The 27,799-nt window shown below is 37.6% G+C and overlaps 1 protein-coding gene across 13 annotated transcripts in view; it reads right to left on the reverse strand.

The window, feature by feature from the left end:
* MCF2L (MCF.2 cell line derived transforming sequence like) overlaps positions 1–27,799 on the reverse strand; it is a 156,694-nt gene that overhangs the window by 7,551 nt on the left and 121,344 nt on the right. For 8 of the 13 annotated variants that reach the window (XM_074535924.1, XM_074535925.1, XM_074535928.1 and 5 more), the window contains 23 exons: positions 22,559–22,678; positions 21,616–21,732; positions 20,958–21,107; positions 20,158–20,282; positions 18,339–18,453; positions 17,260–17,379; positions 16,265–16,456; positions 15,880–16,071; positions 15,022–15,181; positions 14,806–14,876; positions 13,688–13,764; positions 12,578–12,644; positions 8,865–8,980; positions 7,767–7,836; positions 6,464–6,556; positions 6,221–6,313; positions 4,713–4,838; positions 3,893–4,114; positions 3,283–3,375; positions 2,758–2,836; positions 2,541–2,613; positions 1,242–1,357; positions 526–612 (listed from right to left, as the gene is read on the reverse strand). In XM_074535924.1, coding sequence (XP_074392025.1) covers positions 526–612; positions 1,242–1,357; positions 2,541–2,613; positions 2,758–2,836; positions 3,283–3,375; positions 3,893–4,114; positions 4,713–4,838; positions 6,221–6,313; positions 6,464–6,556; positions 7,767–7,836; positions 8,865–8,980; positions 12,578–12,644; positions 13,688–13,764; positions 14,806–14,876; positions 15,022–15,181; positions 15,880–16,071; positions 16,265–16,456; positions 17,260–17,379; positions 18,339–18,453; positions 20,158–20,282; positions 20,958–21,107; positions 21,616–21,732; positions 22,559–22,678 — 2,674 coding nt within the window. The remainder of the gene's footprint in view (positions 1–525; positions 613–1,241; positions 1,358–2,540; positions 2,614–2,757; positions 2,837–3,282; positions 3,376–3,892; positions 4,115–4,712; positions 4,839–6,220; positions 6,314–6,463; positions 6,557–7,766; positions 7,837–8,864; positions 8,981–12,577; positions 12,645–13,687; positions 13,765–14,805; positions 14,877–15,021; positions 15,182–15,879; positions 16,072–16,264; positions 16,457–17,259; positions 17,380–18,338; positions 18,454–20,157; positions 20,283–20,957; positions 21,108–21,615; positions 21,733–22,558; positions 22,679–27,799) is intronic. The other 5 variants (XM_014267722.3, XM_014267717.3, XM_074535935.1 and 2 more) reach the window with 1 other exon arrangement.

A 27,799-nucleotide genomic window follows, 5' to 3' on the forward strand; every position in this document is an offset into this window, starting at 1 on the left:
TTCTATCCAGCAAAATAACATTGTCAGACATATTCTGCTGTAGTTATTTATGCTTTGAAAATTTTGTTAGCAAGGATGCCAATAAAAAAATCCTCTATAAAACCTTCACAGAATCACCTTGATTCCTTTTTGCCAAGTACAAGTGCATTTGGGGCAGATCCACTGAAGCTAGGAGCATGCCAGGTGTCTGGTCAGAAGACAATTTCCTTCCTCTAGTTTTTCTACAGAAACAGGGCACTATAAACTTCCTCCTTAGCCTTGACAGTGAGATTGGAGGCACTGGAAATCACATTCCTTCTCTTGCCTCTCCACAGCACCACTTTTCCTGGCTGCATCTCCCCCTCCCACTCTGGAGCTGGCTTCCCTTGAGATCTCCCTGTCAAAGGCACCGACTAAGGAACCTAGCTTGACCTTGGAAGAACAAGCTAGTGTGCACACTGAAAACCTATCACACTACACACACACAAGGTGATGCTTCAATTACAGCCTTACACAGAAAACACTCTAGCCTTATTTTTAAGTTACCTTTCTGACTTTTGAGGTTAGTAAAGCCCTGCAGCGTAAAGCGCTTTTTTGACAGTACAGAGCATTCTGAGGTAGAGCTAGTGTTGTCTACAAAGGAAGAGAGAGACACAGAAAGAAAAGGGAGAAGGCCATGAAAAGATCAAGGCAAAAAGTCATTTGCAGCTATGCCAGGGAACCTGCATGTTCGAATGAGAGGGAACAACTGAAAGTCCAGGTACAACACAAGTGTCCGGTTGTTCTTGCTGTACAAGGGCTTGTACTACCAGTGGTTCAATAAATAATTTCCATGATGGGAAAAAAATTAAAGAGAAAAAATAGAACAGAACAAAAAAACTCCCTCTTACGTCAAGTAATGCCAAGAAATTTTTTCAGAGAATGAGAACCCTGAGAAGTTGGGCAGCTTTAAGAGAAAAGACCTGTTGTAGACTTCAGCCTCGGAACAAAAAGTTCCCACATGCCTTTGGCCACCATCCATTCAAGATGGCTTTGGGCCTGTCCACACCACACACTGGAGTGCAGCAATCAATCCCAAGCTAAGGGCAGATGGGACCAGCAGCACTTTGTGAGGGCTGAAAACAGCAAAGCCCTGCTGGTTCAGCAGTCCTGCTGGCTCCCCTGCACTACCGTGGCTACTCTGCTGGTGGATCTGCCTGTGCGTCTGCAGTGCAGGCATGCTCCTTGCAATTAGAGACCACAACATGTATGGGCAAACTCACCTTTGCCTTTCTCAGGGTACTTTGGTGCTACTGTAGCGCCACAACCTTCTAGACTTGTGAGATCAGCTTTTTTCTCCTCCATTTTTTTGGTGTTTCTGATGTGGTTCCGTGAAGGACTGTTTATTAGAAGAGAATAAAGGCAATCAATCCAATCACAGGCTTTTATTTACAGATATATAGGCTGAAAACCATTTATTTGTTCCTTCTCAGACTCTAGCTTCCAGGACTGAAAAAGCCATTGGTGATTATGCATTTAAAGACCATGGGAACATACAAGTGAGAAACACCTCTCCTGACTAACTGCAATCACATGTACCATGGCAGTGGGAGTTACTGGAAAAATGGCTCAAGACAACTTCCACTCACTTGCAGCTAACAGGCTCCTCCTCAATGTACTAGGAATAAAAGAAGAAAGGTAAAGGAATAAACTCTGCCTCTCTGCTCTTAGTACAGGAACAAATGAGGGACTTTGCAGTGGATTCCCATCACAACTGCATCTGGGAATGGGACAGAGAAAGACACTCCACAAATCCAATGTATCTGAGAAATTCTCCCTGACCAAAAAGGAGAAGTATAAGAGATGCAGGGCAGAGAGTTACCAATATATATTTGAGCACACACCATATGGACAGGAGCACATGGGGCTTGTGGATGGGTATACACACACACATGTGAAAAACCAGACTGAGTAGCAGAGGACTAAAGAGAGGTGTCAGGCAAGGGTAGAACAACAGATGGGAACAGAAGAGCATATAGGTTGGTATGGTGAAGGATAGAGGAAAAAAAGAAAAAATTTCACCCGGAAATTGGGACACTGGAGAAATTACACATTACTTCAGTTAAAAAAAATAAATTGGAGTAAAAGAACAAGAGACAGAGAAAAGATACTGCTGTGAAAAAGACAAAAAAGAAGGTAACATGACATTGGAAAAGGAAGAAAAAGTAAAGGAAAAGAAGAGTGAAGGAAGAAAAAAGCTGTTCCATAAAACTCTCTTATCTAGACCATAATGTATATAATCAGCTGCTCAACAAGCAGACACATAAAATGACCAGGATTTTGGCTGGTGCAGAAAATTACATTTCTGTGGCATTCTCTATCAGCTGGCAAAACACATGCCACTGCTGCTCAGTTTAACAGTTCTGGAGATGTATAAACTCCAGGTTTTACAGCTTTATAGTAGGAAGAGAACTAAACCAAAGCCTTAAAACACAAAGATCAGTATAAAGGGGTAGGAGTAATGAAGAGCTGCAAATCAGATGTATTAGCATATCCACAATATGATGTGACAACATACTTACCTTGCACAAGATGATGCTGGTAGTGGTAGAGGTAAGCTCTGTGTTTGTTCTAGTGTCCTGTGCTGACTAGCTTCTGAAATGGAGGAAAGAAAAAAAACTATTACAATAAATTTGTGTTCTACACTGGGAAGATCTACAGGGCAGGATCTGAAGATCAAAGAGAAAATAGGTTTTAAAAAATTGACAGATAAAAAAGAGAATCTCCAAAGTGTTTTACCTCTGCATGCCTGCAGTTGACTTGTTAGCACTTTTCTTATTTCATTTACCCAAGTAGCTTTAACTTCAGGGGTTGGAGCCTACCCAAAAATAAATACAATCAGCCATCAAGCACAGAATAGTTATTACACAAATAGTTACATGCCAAAGCATAGCCTCAGAGGAATCTTTCAAGAGGGACAGACAAAGCTCCCTCTCCAGTGCTTCTGTGACCAGAAACTGGAACAGACCGAGGCTGTGCTGCAGTCAAACCCCATCTCCCAAGCCATCCACTACTCCAGTGACAGCCATAGGAATGGTGTATACAATTTCCTCTATGGACATTGTAAGATGGGATTATTTTTTCCCCTGGAAGTCTCTTCCCATTGAAATATGATTTATGTTTTCTTTCTTTTCTCTACATTTCCTTCATCACACTCTATTAGTGATATAACAGGAAAAGAAACCTCCAGATCTTCTTAGGGTTAGGTCCTGCTCCCCATCTCTCTATTTTTTTATTTTTTGAATGTAGGGACATGTAATTTACCTGTACAATGTAAACTTCTTCCCGTGCATTATACCAGATTTCAAATTTTTTTGCATCACCTTTGACATTTTCTGTTATTCCAACTGCAGCCATCTGGAAGCAAAGAGAACAGAAGCTGACCTACTGCATTGCAATTATATTAAAACAGAAAAGGGAAGCTACTGGTATTCTGTGGTACCTTATTTCTGAAAAGAAAAACCACATCTGGCCTCTTGCACAAGGAAAAGAATAGCTAACAATTTGTGATCTGTGTGTTGGAGACAAGAGATTCAGTGCTTTGAGTCAGCCTGGCTGCTTTGGAGGGAAGAAGGGTTTAGGTACATTAGATTGAGACTCACTTGTGAAATGTTGCTTTTAAAATCCAGACCAACAAATCCTTCATGATTTTTACATTACCTTTCCCCTGTGTTTTCTGTGTGATTAATACAACTGCCATTCAGCTGAACAGACAGCAACATAAACCAACACAGACCTGCATCACCAGTCAGGTTTGTCTCAAGGAGTGCAGTTCCCAGAACAATGCTGCAACACAGGTTTGCAGATACAACTAGAATATTACTACAGGCTAAGCCCTCAGTACCTTGACCATCAGGACTGATCAGTGCCTTACATTTAAGGAGTGTTTGTAGCTATAAGAAGGTGCTTTCTCATATCCCTCTCCATTTTCTTCTCGCTTCTTACAGAACAGCACTGCTTTCTCATGGAGGAAGAGGTGTCGCTGCATTGGCTTGAAGCGTGCCAAATCCTTCACCTTTGTGTGACCCTTTTTGTGATCAGTCCAGACATTGAAGGATCCCTGCATTAAAAGCTTGCCCAGCTCATTCAGGTTTCCCTGGAACAAAAAAACCAGTGATATTTGTAACTACAGAGATGACATCAGATTACAATACAGACTCCAAACAGGTCTTTAGAAGCCTCTTGTTCCCAATAATCTCTCATCTCAGTGTTTATGTTGGATTTGGAAATGCAATGAAGTCAATGTTGAATCTCTCCATATAATTTTCACTGGCCATCACTGCTCAGGCAGGATTTTACAGTCAAGAGTACCAGTAGCAGAGGCACAGAGAACTATGCATAGAGAGAGGGAAGCAAAATACATGTTTGGTTGTTTAGTTCTTCCCTCCCTCCCCTCTGCTCGAAATCTGCTTATGTATTGTTTTGGGTTTTGCTATTTTTTTGGGAACTGAAATTTTTGGGTGTAGTATTACACAAAGATCAAAGAAAAAACAACTTAGGTAGACAGAGGAAAATATTAGTCATAGCAGGAAAAGTTCAAAAGAGTATAAAGAGATCCCTTTCCTATTATTTTCATGACACAATTAAGTTTAGAGGCATGTTTTGTAAAACATTCCTCTCATTATTAGTACACAGTGTAGGGCATGAAAAAGAAATGAAAATAAAGTTAAAAGTAAGCAAAAACTGTTACTCACATCATAGCCTGTAATGGCTATCTGGTGCATAGAATCATTAACTGCCTTAAGAATGCCCAGGATAGATGTTAGTGCTTCCTGAAGATCTTCAGCACCTTCACAGTTCTTGCTGTACTTCAGCATTTCCTGAGTGCAAGGGAACGACAACACATTTACCTAGCTTGTGAAACAGTAGCAACTAGGAATGTTCAAATTTTAACACTGAATTTTAGGCAGGGGGGGGGTTGGGATGAGATGATCTTGAAGGTCCCTTCCAACCAAAACCATTCTATGATTCTGTGAATTTAAAGTTAGCAAAGTGAGCTTTATGCCATATAATCTAGGTAGTTCAGTAGTGGCTGGAACTCAATAGAACCTAAAGATTTACTTCTCATTTCTCCTGCTCATTATCCATATATATTTTGTTCATCTAGAGGTTTTGTAAGCTGTATGTAAGAACTTTACAATATTAACTTTGCAAACATCATTTTCATCACAATTACAAAAATAACCAAAAAACCAAAACCAAAACAACAATCCTCTAAAAAAAGGATAGGGTCTTTTCATTTGTTACTTTTCAAAAGAAATTTAAAAACATAGTCAAATTTCATTTACTCTTTTAATTATGGCAAGGCCTGTCATGCTAGTAAGAGATTTAAACTTACTGCACTGGGTATTGTTCTACACATCTAAAAAGGAATCCCTTCTATAAAGGGATTATTGGTGAAGGTGAAGCAGCATCTTCCAATTTGATACAGATAAACACAGCAGCAAGTTCATGTGGAATTCCTCTGACTTCACAATATGAAAATAAGAATTTACTAATGGACTGTAGGAAGTTATTTTAAGTAAAAAACCTTTATAATTCTTCTCTTTTTACATAAGACTAAAGTAATTAATTCTTTAAAGGCTGTTAACAGCTCAGTTTTAACTCAAGAGTAAACCTGTTTTGAAGTGAATTTTTAAGTTACTGTTAAATACAAGAATTGTAACATGTCTTTGTGAGAAATATTTCTTATTTCAAACATGGCAACATGTTATATTATACTTTAAATAAATTTATGGTAGTATATTGCTATTATTTTGCTCTCTCAGTATAGCATATTTAAGTGAATCACAACAGCATCCTTCATACAAACACCATACAGTGCTCTCCATAAAGTGCATTTCCTAGAGTCCAGCAAGGCAAGTTCCTGCAATACGGGTGGGGTGACTATAACTGAAGTACTTCAGATACTCTATCATCTTCATTTCAAGGTTTTCTTGGACCTTCTGTTTTCCCCTCACCAACTTTTCAGCTGCAATCTAAGGGCAAAGGTAGTTACACAAGATGTCTCTGTGCAATGTTTGCTTATTAGAAGTTTTTTGACTGAAAGAAAAAAGAACTGAGCTGAAAACTGATGAACAGGGATTTGTGTGTTTCTATTTCTGCTCACTAACTTTTAGGTTTCTCTACAGCAGGATGAGAGAAGCAGCATTCAAAAAAAATGCACAAAATGTCCTTAGCATTATAGTTTAGTAATACTTACCTTTAGCAATAATTGGTATTTGGTTATTCTTTGAACAGGTTTCAGCAAGTATGAGTCCAAACTGAGCTTGTGGTCGAGTTTCCTTTGACATTCCTGTAATCAGTGTTGGATTTCATCAGGACATGAAATCAGTATTTGTGCTATTTGCTCTTGAGAAGGTTCAGTAAAAATAAACCAAACAAAAAACCCCAGACCCCAACAAAACCAAAGCCACCATTATTTTAGGGATTCAAGCAAGCATACCTGGAAAAATACAGAGTCTGAAAACTGCCTCCACAAACTTTCAGATCGAGGTTTATTTTGACAGTATTTTTCATAAATCTGGAAGTCTTCCATCTGGAATTGGGGAGAAAAGCAAAAAGTTCATGAATTCTTGTGACTTTAATAGACAAAGTTCATAACAATTTTTTTAAATTTTCAATAATGCTATGAAAGAATCCACCACCACCAAAAACTGAATAATTGTTTTTTGCTTAGGATGCCTCAAGGAATTGTAAAATCACTGATTTTGTAATGGCTACTAATTTACAAAATAAAACACTCCTGTTAATTTTTGCTTCAGTTGAATGTTAAACACATTATGAAGAAGCATATGTTATATTTACAAATATATTTCTCCTATAATATAAAAAATACCTCTATGTGTGCCCCGCCATGAGACCCACTGTGTAGATTTTTTAAAAGACTTTTTTGTCTTTTTCCTTTATTTTCTTTTCACAAATGTGTTTTTCACTGGGAGTCACACTAAGGTAAATCAAGCAGTTTGCTCCCCCTTATTACTTCAAAAATTAAATAGCACGACTTCAGCACCAAGTGCTTTCAGCACTTGCTGAAAGCAAAAGGAAATAAAGACTGCTGAAAATGTTGTAGTAACCACAGATATAATGAAAGACCAGGTAGAAAATCAGCAGACACAGAAGCACCTCCATCCCTCAGTTTTAGGAAACACCATCTCCATGGATGTAGGCAGTAAACAGAGGGGAGAGGGATGGCTCCTCCCAGGAGCTTTAGAGCATCAAAAGGCTGATTTCCATACACACATTCTTATTTAGCCTTTAATACACTACAGGTGAGACTCATTGTTTAGTACATCCCCAATTTAAAAAAGTTTATTTTTGTCATAGACTTCTATTTTTGGAACAAAAATGTTTTGGACTTACTCTGTTGAGGTGTACTCTTTAAAGAACAAGGAAAAGAACAAAACAACAATCCACTAAAGAAATCTAACCAAGTAAACTTGGTTTACTTACATATATAGTGATGTGAAACAATGCAGTGCACGACTCCTCTTCATGCTTTCCTGACTGATACTTTAAAAAAGCAGTTTTTTTTTTTTTAACAATATGGTAGTTTTTCCTAACAAAATCAATTGTGCTGCACAGAGGAAAGTATCTGTAACTCTCAAATAACATCTGCATTCTCAACCTATTCCATGCTCAGGACAAACAAAGGGGATGTGGTGGTCACTGCTACATCAGAATCACTCTCACATATTACTGCCCTAAAGAGGTTTGTGAATGCAGAGCCAGCAAAAGGCCTCACATACCTGATCCAGAAAGCACCGTCCTACCAGTTCTGGGTATTCCACATAGGTTTCTAGTTCTCTCAAGAATATCCTATGAGAAAGAAAATTTTCTTAGAGCATACATTAAGAAAGTTGTCATAATGTTCACAGTTTTGCAATTAGTTTTGTAAACTTTTGGAAACAGAGTTGTAATGCTACAAAGTCAAACATAATTCTTCTAGATCGTGTACTTTGAAGGGAATAGCAAATGAAAACAAATATTCTGACCAATTTCTTTCAGCTTACTGTTGCTGCAACTGAAATCAAATACAGGGTTGGAGAAGGAAAGGGGATTTAATTTCCCTTCCTTATGTATTCAGCAGCAGGATTTGTACAGTTTAAAGTGTTTGGGTTTTGTTTCCAAATACTACCAAACACCACATACCAAACAACCCAAAAACCACCTTCCCAAAACTAAAATAAACTCAAAACACACACACACACAAAAAAAAAATCAGTGACAAAAACTCATTCTAGTTTTGCCTGAATAAAAAACAACTACTTAATATGCTTAACTTTTCTTGAAAACCAGTTTCCCTTTCCTATAAATTTAAATATTATCCTATGAAGAAATACCTCTCTAGCAGCAAGGATTCAGACTTCAGAGAGGTCACTCAATATATATTTTAATATATACAAATAAATATGGTTTTATATATTAATTTTATGTATTATTTAATACATCCATAGAAATATAAAATTAATCACTCTCAATCAGATGGAAGACTTGAGAATGTGTGATTTAGAACCATAATTCACTTTCCATAGCAAAATTAATAAAAAAAAAAGAAACTCAAATAAAACCTACTTTAATTATCTTGTAACCAGATCCAAATATCTTGCTTCAGAAAGATGACCACAATGCAAAATTCTACCTGTGTGCTGCATGTATGCAGTTTCACACAGCTTTGCTCATCTTCTATAGATATTTTCTTTTCCTCTTCTAAGCAACACAATGTTGCCATGCCATACAGACAAGTAGAACTCTGTAAGGATCTTTTAGCAATCTAAGGTAGATTAAAATACAAAGTAAAGAATCTCATCCAAATGCTGTTCTTAGAACCAAATGCAAATCCTCACCTGTTGTGAAAGTGATAAATTTCTTCCATATTCCCAAACAAGATATCTTTCTTATTTTGCAGTTCTGGTGGAATGAGATGAGCCATTAAGGGGTTGTCCATCTCTGCAGCATAACCCTGCAACACAGGAGAGAGGCACAATTATTATCTCCCTTTGCTTGCAGTACTTCTCTCTCTAACAAGGCAATTTGTCTTCAGGCTGACAGACAGACAAGAAGGAGCTCAGTATTAATCATGAAAGAAGAATACAAATTCTGTTTTCCCATCACCCCACTTGGACACACACCGAGTCTTTAGGAAGATACTTGAGTAAATCCTGCAATTCTAGATAAGTGAGGATGAAACAAAGTTTGCAATCATTTTCACCAACTAAAGGCTCTACGTTCCTACACTGCTTACAAATTATAGCTCATACTTTTTTTGCTAAGACTTTACACATCTGAATTTAGAGTCCCAATTCCAGTATACACACAAACCTTCATGCCTGTCTTAGCCACTGCTAGGAAGGAATAAGCTGACTGTAGTTATTTCTGCAGGTAACAGACACCATTAAGCTAAAAACCTTCCATTTGCTTCAGTACCTAAAGGAGTAGCTTTAGATTCCCACTTGTCATATAACCACATTGACAACATTCTCTTGTCTGTTAATCTGGCACAGAAAAGGACACAAGTGGCTTTAGTCCAGGACTGTTCTCCTTTGGCCCTCAGATCACTAATCTGCCTTCTCTCAAAACACTAAAAAACCCTAAATAAAAAACCAGTCCCAACAAGTCAACCAGAAAAATGGCAGGAATTCTCTAACACCTGCATTATAAGCAGATTTCTTAATATAAATAAATTTCCTAGCATACAGGCATTGAAGGAAGCTGATTCTATCTTCTTTAGATTTGGATTAGATTTCTATCTCTTGTGGTTTGTGGTTTTGTTCATTTTTAAAATTTTTTAAACAGAAGGTGATCCTTGCATTAAGGCACATTGATTATAATAAGCCACACCAAACAAGCAAACTAAATAATTAAAAGAAAAGGTAAGTAAAAGTGCACCTACAATTAAGATTTTCAACATTTTCAACATGTGGTCCACACTACAGAAAGTAGAAGAACTAGCTGGTAAAGTCAGCTAACCTGAAGAATTCAAGCATTTGGATAAGACAGAATTATTTTGTTTAAAAGAACCCAGAATCAGCCCTTTTCAAGTCTGGGTATTTTTCCCTCAAACACCACAAAAAAACAAAAACAAAAACAAAAACAAACAAACAAAACCCAAAAAAAACCCACAACCACAAAAACAACCAACAAAAAAAGACAACACAAACAAAAACAAAAAAAACCCCAACCCCAAAAAAAACCCTCCTAGTGGTATAAGCAAAGTCGATGGACCTCATAAATAGCTAAAAATAGCTAAACATTGGTTTCTTTCTCATATTTTTCCTGCCCCCAAGCAGGAAAATGCAGAGTCTGAAAAAAAGAGAGTGGAATAAAAAAATGAAAGAAAATTGTACAGCCTTAAAAATTTTTTAAAATTTAGAATAAATGGAGTTAAATTTTTTTACTAGGAAAATAACTATTGCAGCCACCAAGAAGAGCTCTTTAGATGAAGAGCTCCACAAAGAGAATGATTTCCACTTTAAGTCAAGATGATATCAAAAATAGCAGCACAGCCAGCACTGGCAAAAAGGAGTACTGAATTAGCTCAGGTGAAAGGAAGCCTGACAGAGTTCATTACTTTCAAATTTTGAAGGAAGAAAAGCTTGAAATACATACATTGACAAAAAGTTTTTGTCATTTTTTTCACTTTAGGCTGATATACTTTTAAAATTTATTATAAAAAGCTTCATGTTTTACTACCTATGCAGTAGTTGTGTTTTAAGAAAAGAGAGGGAGAGCTACTTAATGCAGCCACAGAGATTAAATAATCTTACTTTGATTATTTAATCTTACTTTAAAAATGTTTAAGGCATTGCTTAGTCTTTCATCTGAAAGCTGCTCTAAAACCATACAAGTAAGTGGGAAAAAGGGTAGAATTCAACACCTAAAAATAGACTAGACCAGTATTCTTCTCCCAGTAAACATTATTCACAGACAGAAGTGGGATGATCATGGTTATTAATGAAAGAAAAGTTATTGATCTTGGATAAGCTATAGGAGTTTCCAAATAATCAATCTTGGGAAACTACCTTGCTTTTTTCTATCAGAATCCCTGGCAGACAGAAAATCCAATGCAAACAAATAGGACTTAATAAGAGTAGACACTGTCTCTACAAAGGAATACCAGGTTATTTTATATGAAAAACTGAAAGATTAATAGAATAGGAGAAACAAAGGGAAAGGGAGAACAGCCAGAACTATAGACTAATACCTAGAATTCCTCAAAAGCTGGAAGCCTGCCACTGAGCCATAGCTCAGCAAGTATCTGACCCAGAATTACTGCTGGCACTGCCAATCACCCAGGTTCAAGCCAGAGGGATACCAAACTGCAAGGAGGCACAGAGAGGTGTGCCTGGCACTGAGCACTGGAGTGTCACTCACAGTGGCACAAAACCAAAACTCTTTGGCCTAGGAAGACAGGAGTTGCACTGCACTCTATGGAAAACAAGAGTAATACAATGGGAATAGAAAGATGCTCCAGTAGCAGCAGTAAGGACCAAAAATCCCCAAACTATTCAAATCATGATTTTATGAATAGACCTGCATTGCATACAAAAGCAGAGGATAAAGTGATATTTAAGGCCCACTCCAAACTGACCTGGGTTTATTATCACATGTCAGGTGTGACCATCCTGCTGTAATCAACACTTCCAGCATTTGGACTGAACACAGGATGTAAAAGCTGTGGGAAGCTCAGCACAAACCGGCAAAACCAAGACCAGAGTCCAAAACCCTCATACACTACTCTTACTTGAAGGTATGTACTCAGAAGTTATTAGTCCTGGTCCATGACTTTTGGCAGTTCCTATTTAGGAGCTTAACATTGATATGGACACCAAGAATATCCGCCTGTCTCAACTCTAGTTCATCCTGATCAAATTATTCAGCCATAGTCACCTGCAACTTCATTATTCCCTGAAATCAAACTGGATTACAGGAAAATGGCACATCCATAGCTGAAGACTTGAACTTGAGGAAAAAAAGAATACTGCAGTGTATTTCTACAAGCAACTCAGCTGTGCTGTAATCCTGCCTCCAGAAGTGTGGAGCAAAGGGAGCACCTTTGTTTCCTTGATGATTTCAAATGGAGATTTTATTACAAGGCATTCTGTTCCCACAGTTGTACCCAAGATATGTGGAAGATAACTTAAAGATATGCAAAGGAAGATGTAAGAAACAACTTTTCTCCTCTGACACAGAAGCCTCTTGACACAGATTCATGTTCCTGTGTGACACATGACCTTCCTGGAACTGACCCAAGACTCTGGAAAGAACTTTTGCAGGAATTAATGATCATTACAAATCTCACTATGATTCCACCTAAGTACTAAGGCACATCTTATTTTCTGCTCAATTTTGTTTTCTAATACAAAATCCTAGTTGTATGGCTATTTCTAGGAAAAAATCACATATTGCTGCCTCTGTGAAAATATGATGAGAAAGGAAAAATGTAATGACCACATTGCTTGACAAAACAAACAGAGGCTTTACGGTGGCGAGGAAAACATAAGAGAATCCATGAAATGCAAGAGATTCACTAACATCCAGAGAGAAACTTAGCCTTTACCTCAAGAACACAGAGAAGTTCTTCCACATATGCTCGTTCAGTCTCGATAAGTTCATTCATTACATGCCTGTGGACAAAGAACGATAATTAAGGTGGGCCTACTCACTTATGTAAAGCAATGAGGCAACATTAATTTTGTCTGGTTTTCTTCTTTACTTCAGACAATAAAAGAACTGTTTCCAGGAAATGGAAAACGTGATGTTCCATGGATATTCCTGTCATTACTTTATATATCCTTATTGAGAGATAAGTATTTAAAAAAAAAAAAATTAAATTTTTGAAAACGTGTTTGAACAGGAAAACATAAAATCTAGCAGTTCCAGTGCTGTAGTAACTGAATTGAAGCAGTAGAGTGTTTTATCATTGTATGTACAAAGTCTGGTTATACTGTGTTTGTAATTACTGCAGGAGCTGGAGTTGGAGCTGCATAGGATTATCAAACAGACTGAAAACTACACTGGTAATTTTAAATTAGAGACATTTAAGGCACCCTTTAAATATCTTGATGATGCTTTAATTTCCATAATGACCAAGCATTGAATCATACTTCCCTCCAAACTCCTTCCCTTGTGATTCTGTGTGGTGTAACAGAAGGTTATAGCAGTAAAAAGACCATATAAGCAGCCAGTTTGCAAGTAAAAATGCAAGGTCTGCAATAGGCATTGCAGGTGGTACTAAGTAATTTCTTTAACATATTTTATGCTGTTCAGTTTTTATAAAAGTGGTTTTTGGTAACACATATCAAAACTAAAATGGACTAAAAAGAGTCCAATAAAAAGACAAAGTCTCAAAGCACGGAGACCAAATCCTTCAATAGATTTACAGGAGATTTATTACTCAAAACTGTTTAATCTCTGAAATGAAAATATGTAGTTGTCCTGCCACAGCATCACCTCACTGCAGCAAAGGTAGACGCTGGTACTACCCAAACTCTAAATAATGCTGCAGACAGAAATGTCTTCCTCTGTGCACAGAGCATAGCCAATGCATTTCAAAAGTCACTGAGAATTATTCCAGAGAAACACACTTGCTTTATCAAATCCTTAGTCAGGCTTTGCTGGAACCAAATCAGAGAAAATCCACACTTTTTGCTTATCAAAATATACTTACTGTCGTAACACAGCTAGGTTTTCTTCATCATCCATTGTAGATCCTCCTCTGCTTTGATGGAGTTCAGTCGTTTCACTCTAAAGAAGGAAACAATTAAACAATGAAAAAATAATCATGGCATCACAGGAAAAGACACTTTAAAATACAGAACTCTGTGCTCAGCCCTTTTCACTGGAAAGACTGTACTCCACTAAAAATGAAGGCATTTTGCAAGAATGCTGTGAAAAAAATTCAAGTCACCCTGAAGGTCTTGAAGCACACAATATTTGGATGTGAAAAGTTCTCCATCAAAAGCCAGTGAAGAAAAGATGGTGGTTCAAAACCCTTTTCAAGAAGGCATTAGAGCACCAACATAATCTTGTAGGCAACACTAGCCTTAGTCTGTTTTCCAAGATAAAAATAAGGTACTATGCTAACTTTCTGGTTACTTCTTAAACCGACACAGAAATTCACTCCTAAAACTTTTACTGTAATGCCTAAACCTAACTATGGCTTGCTGAAAAAAGAGAGAGGTTCTGCTTTCAAGCCCTCCTTGAACTACCCCTTTTCTCTCCAAATGCTGTCCATCCTGGTCATGTGGCCCAGCCTTCCTCCTGGTGTTGTCTTTTGCTGCACCTTTGATTCAACTTTGCTGAGTTGATCCAACTCTCCAACGCAGTGAGAAACTCCTTGTTTCTGTTGCTGCTATCAGGATACTTCCCTTGCTGCAGGCAAGGCAGGAAGTCCATCCCCACTTGGGAATGGCAACGCACTAGGTCAGGTGAAGCTGTCTTGGAGCCAATGACAACTACTTCTTCACTGTCAATGGTTTTATAAGTAGCCAATTACTACTGGCAAATAAAAAATGTTTCCTGTTCATAGACTTCATATTTTGCTGCCCCTAACATTTTTCCTAATATTGGCAACTATTTACTTTACCCTACCTCATAACTAGCCAAGCAACAAAGCAGCCCCTATTTAAACCATGTGACTGTTTCACCAGCGTTACTTCAACTGGGACAATGCCATCACTTTCTCAGTAGAATTCCCTCATACTTATTGAGAGTTCCTGCATATTCTGTTGTACTATGAGTTTTTCAAGTAGTACATGTGTGAAAAATGCCAAGTGACAAAAATACCTTTGCTTTTCTGTAGTTTACCCTCCGAAGTGCACTGCTTTCTGAGTTGGACACGTTTTCTCTTTGGAGACCTAAACATGTAAACCAGAACCAAACAGAAGTTAGAACTGGATCAGATCTGACACAGATGTTCATGCAACCACAGATTATGGCTGGAAATTTCTTTAAGCTTCTCAGCATAGCACAAAAAACTAAAGGCTAATACAGGTAACTTACCTGGAGAGGTACAAGGAGATTTTACAAATGCTTCAGGTCTTGGAGCAACTGGCTGAACAGGACGTGTCTGCTTAGCTGCCAGCTTCTTAAGACTTACTTGCCGCTTTTGAAACATTTCTTCCATACTTTCTTGCTTCTGGAAAACCTTTTGCACATGGTCCTACAGTTGCCATAGAAATAAAAACCAACTTGAATTTAAAAAATAGTTTAAATAATTTATTATAATTTAAAAATTCCTGTCAGAGACCTATCAACAAGCTACACTGACATCTACAGCATCTACAGCATACTGATTTGAAATTGCAATTACTTTTAAACCACATATAAAAATATTACTCTAACTCTTCACTCTTAACAAGGTGAAATCTACAGTGATTTTGTACACTTAAGAACATTACTTAAGTAACATTACTTCAAAAATATTTTGTGTGTTTACTATTGAGAAACCTGAGATTCAAATTTCAATTTTAAAAAATATTTTTTTTGACTGTCTAAAGGTTCTGTTACATGAAGAGATCAACCATGAAGAAAAGGAATATATTCTCAAGTTCTAAAAAATAAAAAAAAAGTAGCACATTTTTGGTACGTAAGAAAAAGATATTTCAAATACTCATTTGGGAGAATTTTTTCTAAAAGCAATTTTACTATCTGAAAAATTAAAGTAGTTATGAAAAGTCTCTGAAGCCCTTGGTGCTTATCCAAAGATATGCTGAGACTCAGGTACAGAAATGTATTGGCTTTCCAGTTCACAGGTTTAACTCCTAGTACTGATTATTTAGCTCTATCAATGGCAGTACAAGAGAGCAACTCTAGAATGAAAAAATGGACACACAGACACACATAAACGTCTTTTGGTACCTTTAGGTCTTCATTGAGGATGTGAGCATACTCTTCATAAATTTTATTCAGCTCCTTGATTTTATTGCCAGCACCAGTATCCAGGAACTTCTCAATCTCCTGTAGCGCTGATTCTGCACCATCCTGAGACTGACACTTATCTACTGGCTGGGAAGCCAGCAGGTAAATTCCTTCATCACACCATTTCATGGACTAGAAACAGAGAAAGACAGGCTCAGAATGCACCAATGTCAGCATGACACACTAAGAGTCTGAAACACTCAACCTTGTCATGTATTCAGCTATTTAAAGAGAAAACTTCCAGCCCACTGAGATAACGTTACCTACCATTATGACAATTGTTTGCCTGAGGTTTTGGGAAACAGCTGTTGCATACTATATTTACCTTCTCTAGTAAGTCATGCAGTTCCAGGGATTTGTTAAGAAGTTTTCTCCTCCGTTCTATTTCAGTAGTGAAGGCATCACAGAGATGATGAAGTTCACTGCATTTTGGAATAATGGAGTCCACAGCATAATGATTGCTTTGAATAAAAGCATCACGCTCTGAGGCTAACATTTTGGCTTTTGTTACAGTTTCCTAAGAAAATAAGCACTGATTAAAGTACATCTTTCCTTGGATCAAGATCAATGAAACAACTTTTACACAGTGAAATACACATATTGATAAAGAATACATCTTTAGTTCATATCTGCCTTGCTTAATAAATCAAAGTGATTTCCTGTCTTTCCAAATGCCCAAGAACCTTCATGCACCAGAGTACCTCAGAAATAACAGTGAGTTTAATCACAGGTCTCCCTGTGAAGGAACCACTGTTGTCTTTCTATGCCTTATTCAGCAGGGTTTGTGTGTGTGTATGAATGCAATTTGGGATACAGCAACAATCTGAACTGAAATTTAAAAGAACCAATCTCAGCCTTAAGACCAACAACCTCACTTAGAGAGCAATTTGCTTCATCGTGAAGCACAGATCAGAAAAAGGTTCCCTTTCTATATTGTTCAGTGTATATTTCTGTTGGCCATCTTCATTGTACATTCAAAACACAGCTTTCTTATTTCTAAGATTTATTGAAAGACATGGCTTTAATAGGAATGGAAGTGGCTTCTTGATCAGTAAATGCAAAACTTGGCTATGTAGACACTTCATGCAATTCTTACATGAAGCAATCACACTTTGTGTCTGGTCACTCTGCTCTTTATTGAGGGGTGTCCAAGAATTACTCTGCTCCAATGCTTAAAGACTTTCAGATTCCTTCTGTATGTTACCTGAGACATTGATTCTGTCTTGTTGTCAGTTTAAGCTGATACACTCAACAACCAAATCCCATTCCCCTCTGCACGTGCATTGTCATAGCAGAAATTGAGATTTGCAGATTTCTTACATCTGATTTTTCTTTAAAGTTGGCAAGATCTTTCAAAATATGCTCCACATGTGAACGGCTGTTTCCCACATCTGTGAAAGCAGACAGTCTCTCAGACACAATATCCAAAGCTGCTTTGACCTGAAATGAGACACAGCTACGTATGAATGAGGAGACCTCCACCTCTCCAGAGACCCACTAATTACATAGGTGATAGCCACTATTAGCAGTCAGGTGACTCACATTAGGTGGTTACTGGGACAGAGACAAAGCACCTTTTTTTGTCAGCATACCTTTACCCCCCAGTTAAAAAGGAAAACAAATACAAAGAAGACGCAGTGAAATAATCCTGTTTCCTGGTACTGAAAAAGATGCAAGAAAAAGATGCAAAGGAAACATTTATGATCTTGCTTTTACCAGATAACAAGGATGTAAAGTGACATTAATGTTAACAGCAGACCATGAGGGAGAGGTCCCCACTCCAGCAATTGTTTTAGAGACAGAAAAATGCTTGCAAGAGTGTTTCTGAGTGTTGCTCTTGTGGAGACACAGGGGCTGTGCTCAGACATCAGCTACACCAGGATAAAGGGTCTGCAGGTGCCACTGAGCACATGAGTTAAACAACATGAGATCAGAAACTGGCTGTGAAAATTGTAGTGCAGCCTCCACCCAGCTTCTAACACTATGGCTGCAACTTCCCACCCACAGTGTTGGAGACAGTTTTCATAAAATTTCAGCCAGAATGTTTAGTTGAGACTTGGTTCCATAAAAGAATCTATTGGCAAGATGAAAGTGTTGCAGCAGCATTTTATGTTTCTGTGGTACAGAACAGGTTTCAAAGGACTTTTTGAATGCTTATACACTGCTGGGTGCATGGAAAAGAACTTCCTAAGACTGTAGAAAAAAAAATAAAATGTTATGTCTCTATGGGCAAGAATCCAAACTAGTAAAGATAGCAGTGTGTCAAGTAAGGGCAAGTACAAGAAAAAGGCTGGAGAAAGCTTGCAAGTACATACAAGAACTGTAAAATCAAGAGCAGGAAGCATTTTCTGAATAATTTCTGTGTTACCAAATATTGACTGCCACCAAGAAGTTCTCACCTCTCTGAAATTCTGTTCAAAATTCCGAAGGCGCAGACACTGCTCTAGTTTTTGCTGATGCTTCATCCAAAACTCATCAAAGGCGGTCTCTGTTTCATGTAATTGAGCCAATAGCCTTTAAAAATCAAAACAAAACACATTAAAAAATACTCTAAGAATGATGGGTACAACCTTCAAGGGACAATGCAATCCTCCACAGTAAATAAAAAAGCCTCCCCAAAGCAGTATTTTTCAGGACAAATAAACTGGATACAGAAAATATTTTTTATATCACACAGTATCATTTCCTACAAAAACACTGATGTAAAAAGCTGAAACTCAACACAAACAATAATTTCTGGAAAATGGGCTAGTGCTTATTTTAAGCACCTTCTCAGCTTTGGCCTGGGGACATGGGGAGCTGGGGCTAACATAAATAAATATGTAAATGTGTGTGGGTTAAGACTCAGAGGAACCCAATCCTTAGGCTAACAAGAAGAGTTAAAGTAAAAAATTTGAACTGCTATGACCAGGCAGCTGCCCTTACATTTCATTCTTTGGAGCAAAGCTCTCTGTAAACCTGAAGGCCATTGCTCCTTCTCTTCCAAGCAGAGTTAGTAATTAAATATCATAGGAAAGTGTACAGCAGTACTGTGATGAGGAAAACCTTCTTTGATTATAATTCTGGCAAATGTGTTAAAACTTTCACTTCTTAACTTACCTTCTATAATTGTATTTGACAGTATGATATCCCATGGACTTTATACAGTGCATTTTGCTGTACTTAGACTACATCTGGGGAAGGCAACCCATCAGAATTTTAATGAACTTTTGTCTTTAACACTACAGAAATGAACTCTGAATTTACAAGTTAAAACCAACAAGAGAAAAGGCAGTGACACACAGAGTTTGTTCCAACTTCCGTCACATATTGTATTGAATAGGAATGTTATGGATAAATGAGCAACCCCCACCCTGATCGTCCTTGGATAGCTGATAGCAACAGTGACCAAAAAAGTGACTTCTGCCAAGCTTTGTGGATTGGGATGGACAGTTATTTGGAAAGAAAGCTGGCCTGAGTGTAACAGAAACACAGAATGACAGACAAAAAAAGAATGCAGAATGCAGCCTGGGGGAAATGAGCTATGCTTTCATAGCTTTGTGAAAATTTACATCTGTGCTGCAGTGATATAATGTCTTCAAACCGGGCAGTAATGTGAGGGGAGTGTGTATGTGGCAGGCAGGGAGCAGAGGAAAACTACCTATTTCTTATATGCCCAGAGGAAGCACATAGGAAATCGGTGCATAGATGCTTCAGGAGTGGTGTACTCCCTAACAGCCCTTAAAAGCTACTAACAACATTGATAAGTTAACAGGTTTAAAAGAAAAAAAACACTCCCACTTCAAAGATAAATGGACAAATCTACTGAAAAGAAGAGAGAGATCACTTCAGTCTTCCCTTCATGCCCTCTGTACAGCAGCAAAATTTCTTGGATTGCACTTCAGTTTCTAAACAAAGCATTGATATTCTTTAAAATAAGGAAAAGATACTCAAATATAGAGTCCAAAAGTGACAAAAATGAAAAAAAGAACAGTGTAATGTGGTATCAGAATTCCAATCCAATTTTCCTTCAGGCAGGTGACCCTGCAGTGGGCTTTAGGGAGTTACTTTGTTCAGGACAGATCTGACAACAGAGGAGTTGTTTCTGAAATTATTTCTAATGTTCACATCAAAACATTTGCTTGTTTGCAAAGCATAAATATGGAATTTAATATAGAAGCTGGGGAGGGGAATCAAAAAAGCAGAAAAGCAGCATATTTAGTATTTCACACCTCTCACCTTTCTACTGTTGTTTGATTGTCTAGCTGATCTTGATTCAGTTTGTAATCAGGATTCTCAGTAAGTGGTTTTGTAATACTTCCAAGGATATCATCTCCCTGTTCTACTGCTACCCTGATGTCCTCCTACGGAACAAAACAAAAGAAAGACCCCACACACTGTAGCAGCATGTTGTTTTTTTTAAGCAGAATTCACAAGGCACTGAATTGAAAGAAGGATTTCAATAGCATTCGAGCAAGCACAGTTTTATTAAAAGCAGTGGCTGACAACAGACAGTAAATGATAAATGTCAGCTGCTTCCATGTTTACCATCTGAAGACCCCAGTGTAACTGAGTTAAATTTTCATGGTAGACAGCCTTCTAGTGTAACTTTAGGCTACAAATATCTCAAAAATGTTAGATGCACAGTTCTGAAACCACCAAAGACCTTTCATTTAATCCTTTTTGAAAGAACATTTGTTCATGCTTCAAAAGGCCATATATTTTAATATGCATGCAAATACAATCAAATTTCCTGTTGCAAACAAAACTACAAATTAAACACACCACCACTTACAAAGAAATTACTGTTTCTCATACAACCCATAATGCATTTGTACATACGTAAACCTAGTTTCAAGAAATGCCATTTTCCAATCCAAAAAGGATTTTTAACATCAAAAAAAAGCAAGCTCAAAAAGATATCATTGGTTCACATTACTACTGTCCATTATCATCATCCATATTTTCCTTTAATATTGCTAGCTATAAATTAAAAGACAGTTTAACTAGAAGACAGCATCTCTACAAAATTTACATACCTTCATTTTGTCCTTCTTTTCCGTGTGTGTTGCAAGAAGGGAGCTGGTTGATTGCACATCATTTGGTAGTTCTGTTTCAGCCAGCTCAGTCCCAAAGGACTGAAGAATCTGAGCTGTTTGCTTAACCTTTTGGGCGAAACCTTCTATAGCCTTTTGGAATAAAAAGCATTAAAGATGTTTTGTGTTCATCACACACATATGTACAAACAAACACAAGCACACAAAATATAACTCTCAAAACAAACCCAAACAGATGAATTACAAGACTGAAAAATGGCCAAAGTAGAATTTTGCAAGCAACAGATACCGTCACCATTAATTCCTTAATTGTATATTTTTCTTAGGCTTGTATCAGGTGTATCTTCTTCATATTTTTATAATCTGGAGTTATTTCACAATTTGAGCTTTTTCTTTCTTGTAGCAAAACCAATAAACCTCAACACAATAACACACTGTAGTTCCTTCATTCCAAGTGTTCAGAAAACCCCTCCCAAGTTATTACTCATATTATTTCTCTAAGATGACTAAGTACCATTGGGAACATCTTCTCACACTGAGCAAGTCAACTTGCATCACTTGGAATCTGTTTTATAAATGACAGGGTATAAAACAGAAGGGTTCATTAAGCTGAAAAGTTATAACAAAACCTAAGACTTACAGTGCGACGGGACAGCCATCTGTTGTGGCAGTAATCCAGGGTGCCACCAAGATCTTCTGTTAATTGTGTCTTATCAATGTAACCCTGCAGTTCTGACACTGAGCCCAGCATTATGATCTGCAGCAGGACAGAAAAAAAGTGAACGTGATCAGTGGTGACAAGTCCCTTGTTAATGATTCTGAGCCCCATCCTTCAGACACCGACTGAGAAGATGCATTTTTAATATAAAAGTGAGAGATGGAACTGTTTCCTGTGGGTATAGAAACACAAATTTAACAGTTCTTTCAGGTGAAGATGATGTAAATGTAAATGACTGAATATGGACATGGGCACCAGGCATATTAAAAAAAAAAAAGCTTATGGATTGTACAGCATAACACTGCCAGATTTTTTTATCTTGTTAAACCATATTTGGCTATTTTCTAAAAGCAACATTCATTTCTTGTTCATTTTCCTTGTTATCCTGGGTCTGCAGGACAGAACAATACTGCCTACATGGATTTCTCATGTAAGGACCGGTTCCCCAGAATAAATGAAAGATGGGGGGAAATTTGCTTAAAGACCATCTTTCCCCCTTGCAATTTACATCTGGTAAGTACAGTAACATTTATATCATCAGCTCATATAGTTTCAAATTTTATTTTAAAATATAAATGCTGTACATGTGCAAATAAAAACACAATCTCTGGATTTACTGTCGAGATAACAACAGGCATCCATTATACATTTGCTCAAGTGACAGAAACCATAGCGTTTGTCCATGGGAAATGCATCTGCTTCAAAATTCATATGCTCTCTCAAGAAAAAGCCATCATGAATTAGCTAAAATTGCTAGAACTGCCTCTAATCATGGCTTTTTGTTGGGGCTTCTTTGATCCTCCTTGGCCACCTTAAGTATTTTTACAGATTCCTGGTAGTAAAGTGAAAACAGAGGATTACTTACAGGTACTTTCATTTTAAGCTCATCTTTGTTGAATCTGAAAGCAATGTCCGAGAGAGCTCGATGAAAAAATCCTGTTGGGCGCAGAACGAGGACTAATTGCAGGTTTCCTGGGAAAGATGCCTGCAAAGCAAGTTCAGCCTGTTATTTTCTGTGTCTCAGCTCCAGAAAATATTTTTGAACAAGGAGAAGCCCCTGATAAACCACAAACTAACTGTATCAAAGGCCTCCCATAATGGGGTGACCAATCATATTGTTGCATGGCTAGTACAAAGAACTTCATTCAAAAGACATTTACTTGTCTTTGGGAACAGGGATCTATTCTCTTGGAATCAATTTTTTTTTCAGAGCTGGCTTGTACTGCTCTTCAGCTAAGATTACAACCTCCTACCCAAGGAGGCTAATGAACAAACAGCAGTGGCTCAGTATTTTTTTAACAGCAAGACTTTCATGGTTACTTCATCTTCACTTTAATAGAAGGTGCCAAAGAAACCTCCATCATTCTGTGAAAACCTAACAACAAATTTCTAATTTGTGCATATACTACCTTGCCAGTTGCCTACACAAGTTTTTGCCACAGAGGATGAATTTCTTAGGCAGTATCTTTAAAAAAAAGCTTTAATTTGGCTGACAAAAATAAAAATCAAGCATAAAAAAATCTCAGTTCCCTTTTTCCTCATCAACTTCCAGCTAGCAGTCTGATGGATCTTTCTCAGTTCTACAACAGGTCGAGGGAAAACAGAAGATAGAAGAAATCTTAAAAAAATATAGTATTAAATTATTGAAAATCAACCTCTGCTGTGGAAGAGATTTGCATATTTGGCATTGAGCCACTCTTGGAAACATTCTTCTCTATTCAGTATTTCCACTGTAGGGCGGCAGTGAAATTCACTAAAGAAATGATCATCATAATGATTAAGTATGCAATTTTCTTCATTATGCTGTTGGAAGTTATTTCACTTTTCTAGCAAACTGGTTTGCCAGAGGGAAGATAAAAAAGCCAACCAAAAAAGCCCCACTGACTGAAGGAGCTGTTATGCTATGCTCTGTTCCAAGCCTACTGGAACTGTTAGCATCTGGAAGGTTAAAGAGGGATTTAATAACAATTTTGAGGTTTCCAAGAGTTCCAGGTACTGAGCATTAGAAATTATGAATTTTTAAAGGGAAAAGTAGTTTAACACTTTTCTGGAAAGCTTCAAGATCCATTGTGGTTCCCCAGGTATTCAGTACACAACCAAGATTTCATTTGTCTAAGGCTTGGGCTTCTCAATCTGCCTCCATTTCAGTCATGTCCACTGAAATGTCCTGAAATGTTCTAGAAAAGTACAGTGGTTCAGTTCCAAAGGAGTCTGATGGCTGGGAACAGAAACCAGGTAATTCTGAGTGCCCTCACTAGCTCCTCAGCCTTGCACTCTAAAATTCACTAAAAAAAGTGCAGCCTGTGAAGTTGCTAACCCATAGTTATCAGAGGAAAAACTTTTCATAGACAATTTCTGACCGTATTCAGAAGAAAAAGAAAAGATTATACTTTTCTTACTATTTTTTCTGAATTACCATACAAAGCAAACCCACAAATTTATTTCAGAGCATTAAAAAAACAGACAAAAAAAAATCTTTAATTAAATCACCTGGATAAGCCTTTTAGAATGACAGCTGTATTTACTTCTCTCATTCAACAGACATATCAATCTATTTTGTGCCTGTAACAGAATTGTTCAGTCCAACTGAGCAGTTATTTTTTACCTTTAACTTCCAAAATGCAAAGTTTATTCAGTGGCAATGAAATATTTCAGAATAAAAATGATAGAAGAGATATTTTTTAGGTAACATATTTTGAAAAAAAAGGTGCCTCCTTGTGAGACATCCACCCCACCACATGATGTCCTGACCCACTGTCCATGGCAGCCAATATCTGCAACCCCTTTAGCCTTACAAGGAGCACTGGGAAATGCCCTGCACAGGGTGCTAGATAATATCATTGAGGCTCCCTTTCCCCACAAAAGATGGTCTTTCAAGGTCCCTCCCAACCCAGTCTGTGATTTTATGACATTTAGGCTATTACTGAAGCAGACAGCAGTACCCAAATGCAATCTAATAGTAAATTTTTCTGGACTGTCTATTAGGTCCCATGAAACAGAGTTTAATTGCATGATGAAATTTAGTATGGTGTTCAATTCAATGAAAACAGAGAATATGCACTGCAATTATTTTCTATCTCAATGAGTCAACCCAAAATGATGATGTTGGGTCAATACAGTCTTGGTACCACTTGCATTCCCATTCAAAACCTGTCAGAAATTTCCCTTCTCCCTGAACAAAAGCTCAAATTCTGGATTACTTTGACTTTGTCTACAGTATAAACTGTTCCCCACTAGTCTGTCTCTATTTGGTTCTGTTTTTCTCTTTAAAAAAACTCCATGTCTTAAAAAGTGATGCCTCCTTCCCTTGTTGTGGCTAGGAGTAAAATCTGCCAATTAATTTTTGTGAAACAAGAAAGGGAAGTTGTGCTACAGTAAACAATGTCGGACTTGTGCCAGCTATTACAGTTTATCAAAGGTTGTATCTGCACTGCCAAAATACTACTACTTTTCCTAACATGTTTTTGCTAAAGCCCTGGTGGCTTGCAGAGACAATGCTATGATGTAAGAGATACTCCATGCATGCCTGTGAACTTCATTGACCAGTCAACTTCACCCTGAACACTGGAACAAAACAAAAATCCTCTGTTCCAGCCCAGCAGCATATTTGTTTGAAGCCATTGTATGCTAACCAGACAACAAACAATGACTTCTCAATAATGCTTTGCTAAATGTTAAGCACCAAAAAATATTCTTGTTATGTTTAGCAGTGCTATCAAATAAAGTGCCTTCAAGGACTGTTTCACTGAAGTCAATGAACCTTACTCAGATTTATTGAAGGATTTGTGTGTCCAAAAACTGGGTTTGTCTTTTCCCCCAACTGTCTTTTTTTACTAGATTAATTAATATTAACAGTACCCCCAACATCTTGTCTCAAATACTGAATTTATCTGATTTAATGCCAATGCAAAAGAGACTAGGAGTCATGTTTTTCATATTCTCTGCAAAAATTAGGAGAGCCCAGCCCATATATTCATTCATCTCATTTGCACTTATTTGATATTTCATGACAGTCATGGGATCATCTGTTCATCATCTGCTCATCTCTTTCACTTTCTCATCCAGTCAAACCAGTGCCAATTCCAAAGAGAAAAAGATGTAGATGTGCACATTGTTATCAGTTTTTGATTAAATCTGACCAAACCAGGAATGTGTATACAGCACAGCCCCAGGATCAAAGTGTTCCAATACACTGAGATCTTTGTTGCCCTACAAGTATCCTGAACCTAGAATGAGGGGAAGAATCTTTTCTGGCTGGAAAAAATGGGGAACAATCTTAAATTCTCCAGAAAACCAGTCAATAATTTCTTAGGAGCAGGTTAACCTGCCTGCTTTGAGGCATCTGCTTCTCAGGGATGGGGAGCATTTCACTGCATGCTCCAGGTTTCTGTAAAGGGGAAATGTATAGGCTGACCCCAGCTGAGTTCTGGGCAAAATGCAAAATCAAATTACTATAGAATCACAGAATGGATTGGAAAGGACCTTAAAGATCACTTATTTCTAACCCCTCCACCAGGACAGGAATATCTTTCGCTAGACCAAGTTCTCAGGTCCTCATCCAACCTTGTCTTAAACACTTCCAGGGCTGAGGCATCCACAACTTCCTGGACAACCTGCTCCAGTGCCCCACTACCCTTACAGTAAAGAATTGCTTCCTAACATGTAATGTCTCTTCTCATTCAGTTTAAAACAACTCCCCCTTGTCCTATCACTATCTGCCTGTGTAAAGTCACTCTCTCTCTATTTTATAAGCCCCCTTTAAATACCAAAAGGCTGCAGTGAGGTCTGGCCCAGAGCATTCTCTTCAGATCAACCTCAGATCTCTCAGCCTGTTCTCACAGGAGAGATGCTCCAAGACCTCTGATCACCTTTGTGGCCTCCTCTGGACCACGTGTTAGTTGCATATAATCCTAACTGTCATTTTTCTGCACAGTCATTAAATTACTGGCAGAGAGGCTAGGTGTACCACCAGTACTGACCCTGAAGTTAAGCCAGCTTGCAGAACTATTGTGTATAATATGTGAGCCATCAAACAGCTAATGATTAATGATTGACTCGGTTTAACTAATTTTGTCTTAAAATATTTGGAAAAAAAAATTTCTTTTATGAACAGCTTCAAAATACCCACATTACCAAACTCTGTGGTGCTGTTTTCCTTTCTGCACTTATTAGTATGCCATAAGCCACAGAGCACTTCTTTCCAAAATACTTCTATATATAAAGGGCTTAGTAACTACTTGCTTACCTATTTAAGACTGCTTATTCCTGGCTAAAATGAACAAGTGCCTTACACATAATTCTTGTCACAAAAGAATCTTGAATTAAATCAGTTCATAAAAAGAGCAGCTTGAAATCTAGTTTTAAAAACATAGGACTGTTTTGCATGAGATCTATATTTAATGCTTGCAACATTATGACCTGCTTTCTGAGTTTAAGTGACTCACTTCTGTTTTCACATATTCAACAAATACATAAAATAAATAAAAATGGCTAAGTACACAAGGATAACTGCAAAAAGTGCCTACATTTGAAGTAGTACCAAAACAACCAAGGCAATCAGACAAAACCATACTGATCTCAAAATAAATGTACTCATTTATCATTTACTGTACTCATTCATAACAATAGCCACAAAATTAATACAAATATTGCTCCAGCTTCATCATACTGCCAAGTTCTAGTCTTAAGTCCAAGCAAAATGAGAAACATGACCGGGGTTGAAAGAAGAGCAGTGTTTTCAAACTTAAGCCATACTAAGTGTGAAGTGTCACTACTTTTCAGGACATGATGCAAAGAGCTAACTAGAAACTGGGCTAAAGGGAAATACCTATCCCATATAAATATAAAACAGTGCCTTTCATGGGGCACCACTTAAAAAATATATCTTTTCTATATCAAGAACTCACTAAGAAACTCAACATCTCTACAAATAAGGTCAAAGAACTCAAAGCTGAATTACTGCAATTCATCATTTCTCACCTTGGATATCAAACCAGTAAGATTACAGATGGCACAAAAATGGGACTGCCTGACTCCTGCAAGGTTTAGGCTGGTATTACAAAATCAAAGAATCAATTAGGTTGGAAAACACCTCCACAATCATCAA

The sequence above is a fragment of the Zonotrichia albicollis genome, chromosome 2, assembly GCF_047830755.1.
Source record: "Zonotrichia albicollis isolate bZonAlb1 chromosome 2, bZonAlb1.hap1, whole genome shotgun sequence".
Lineage (NCBI taxonomy): Eukaryota > Metazoa > Chordata > Aves > Passeriformes > Passerellidae > Zonotrichia > Zonotrichia albicollis.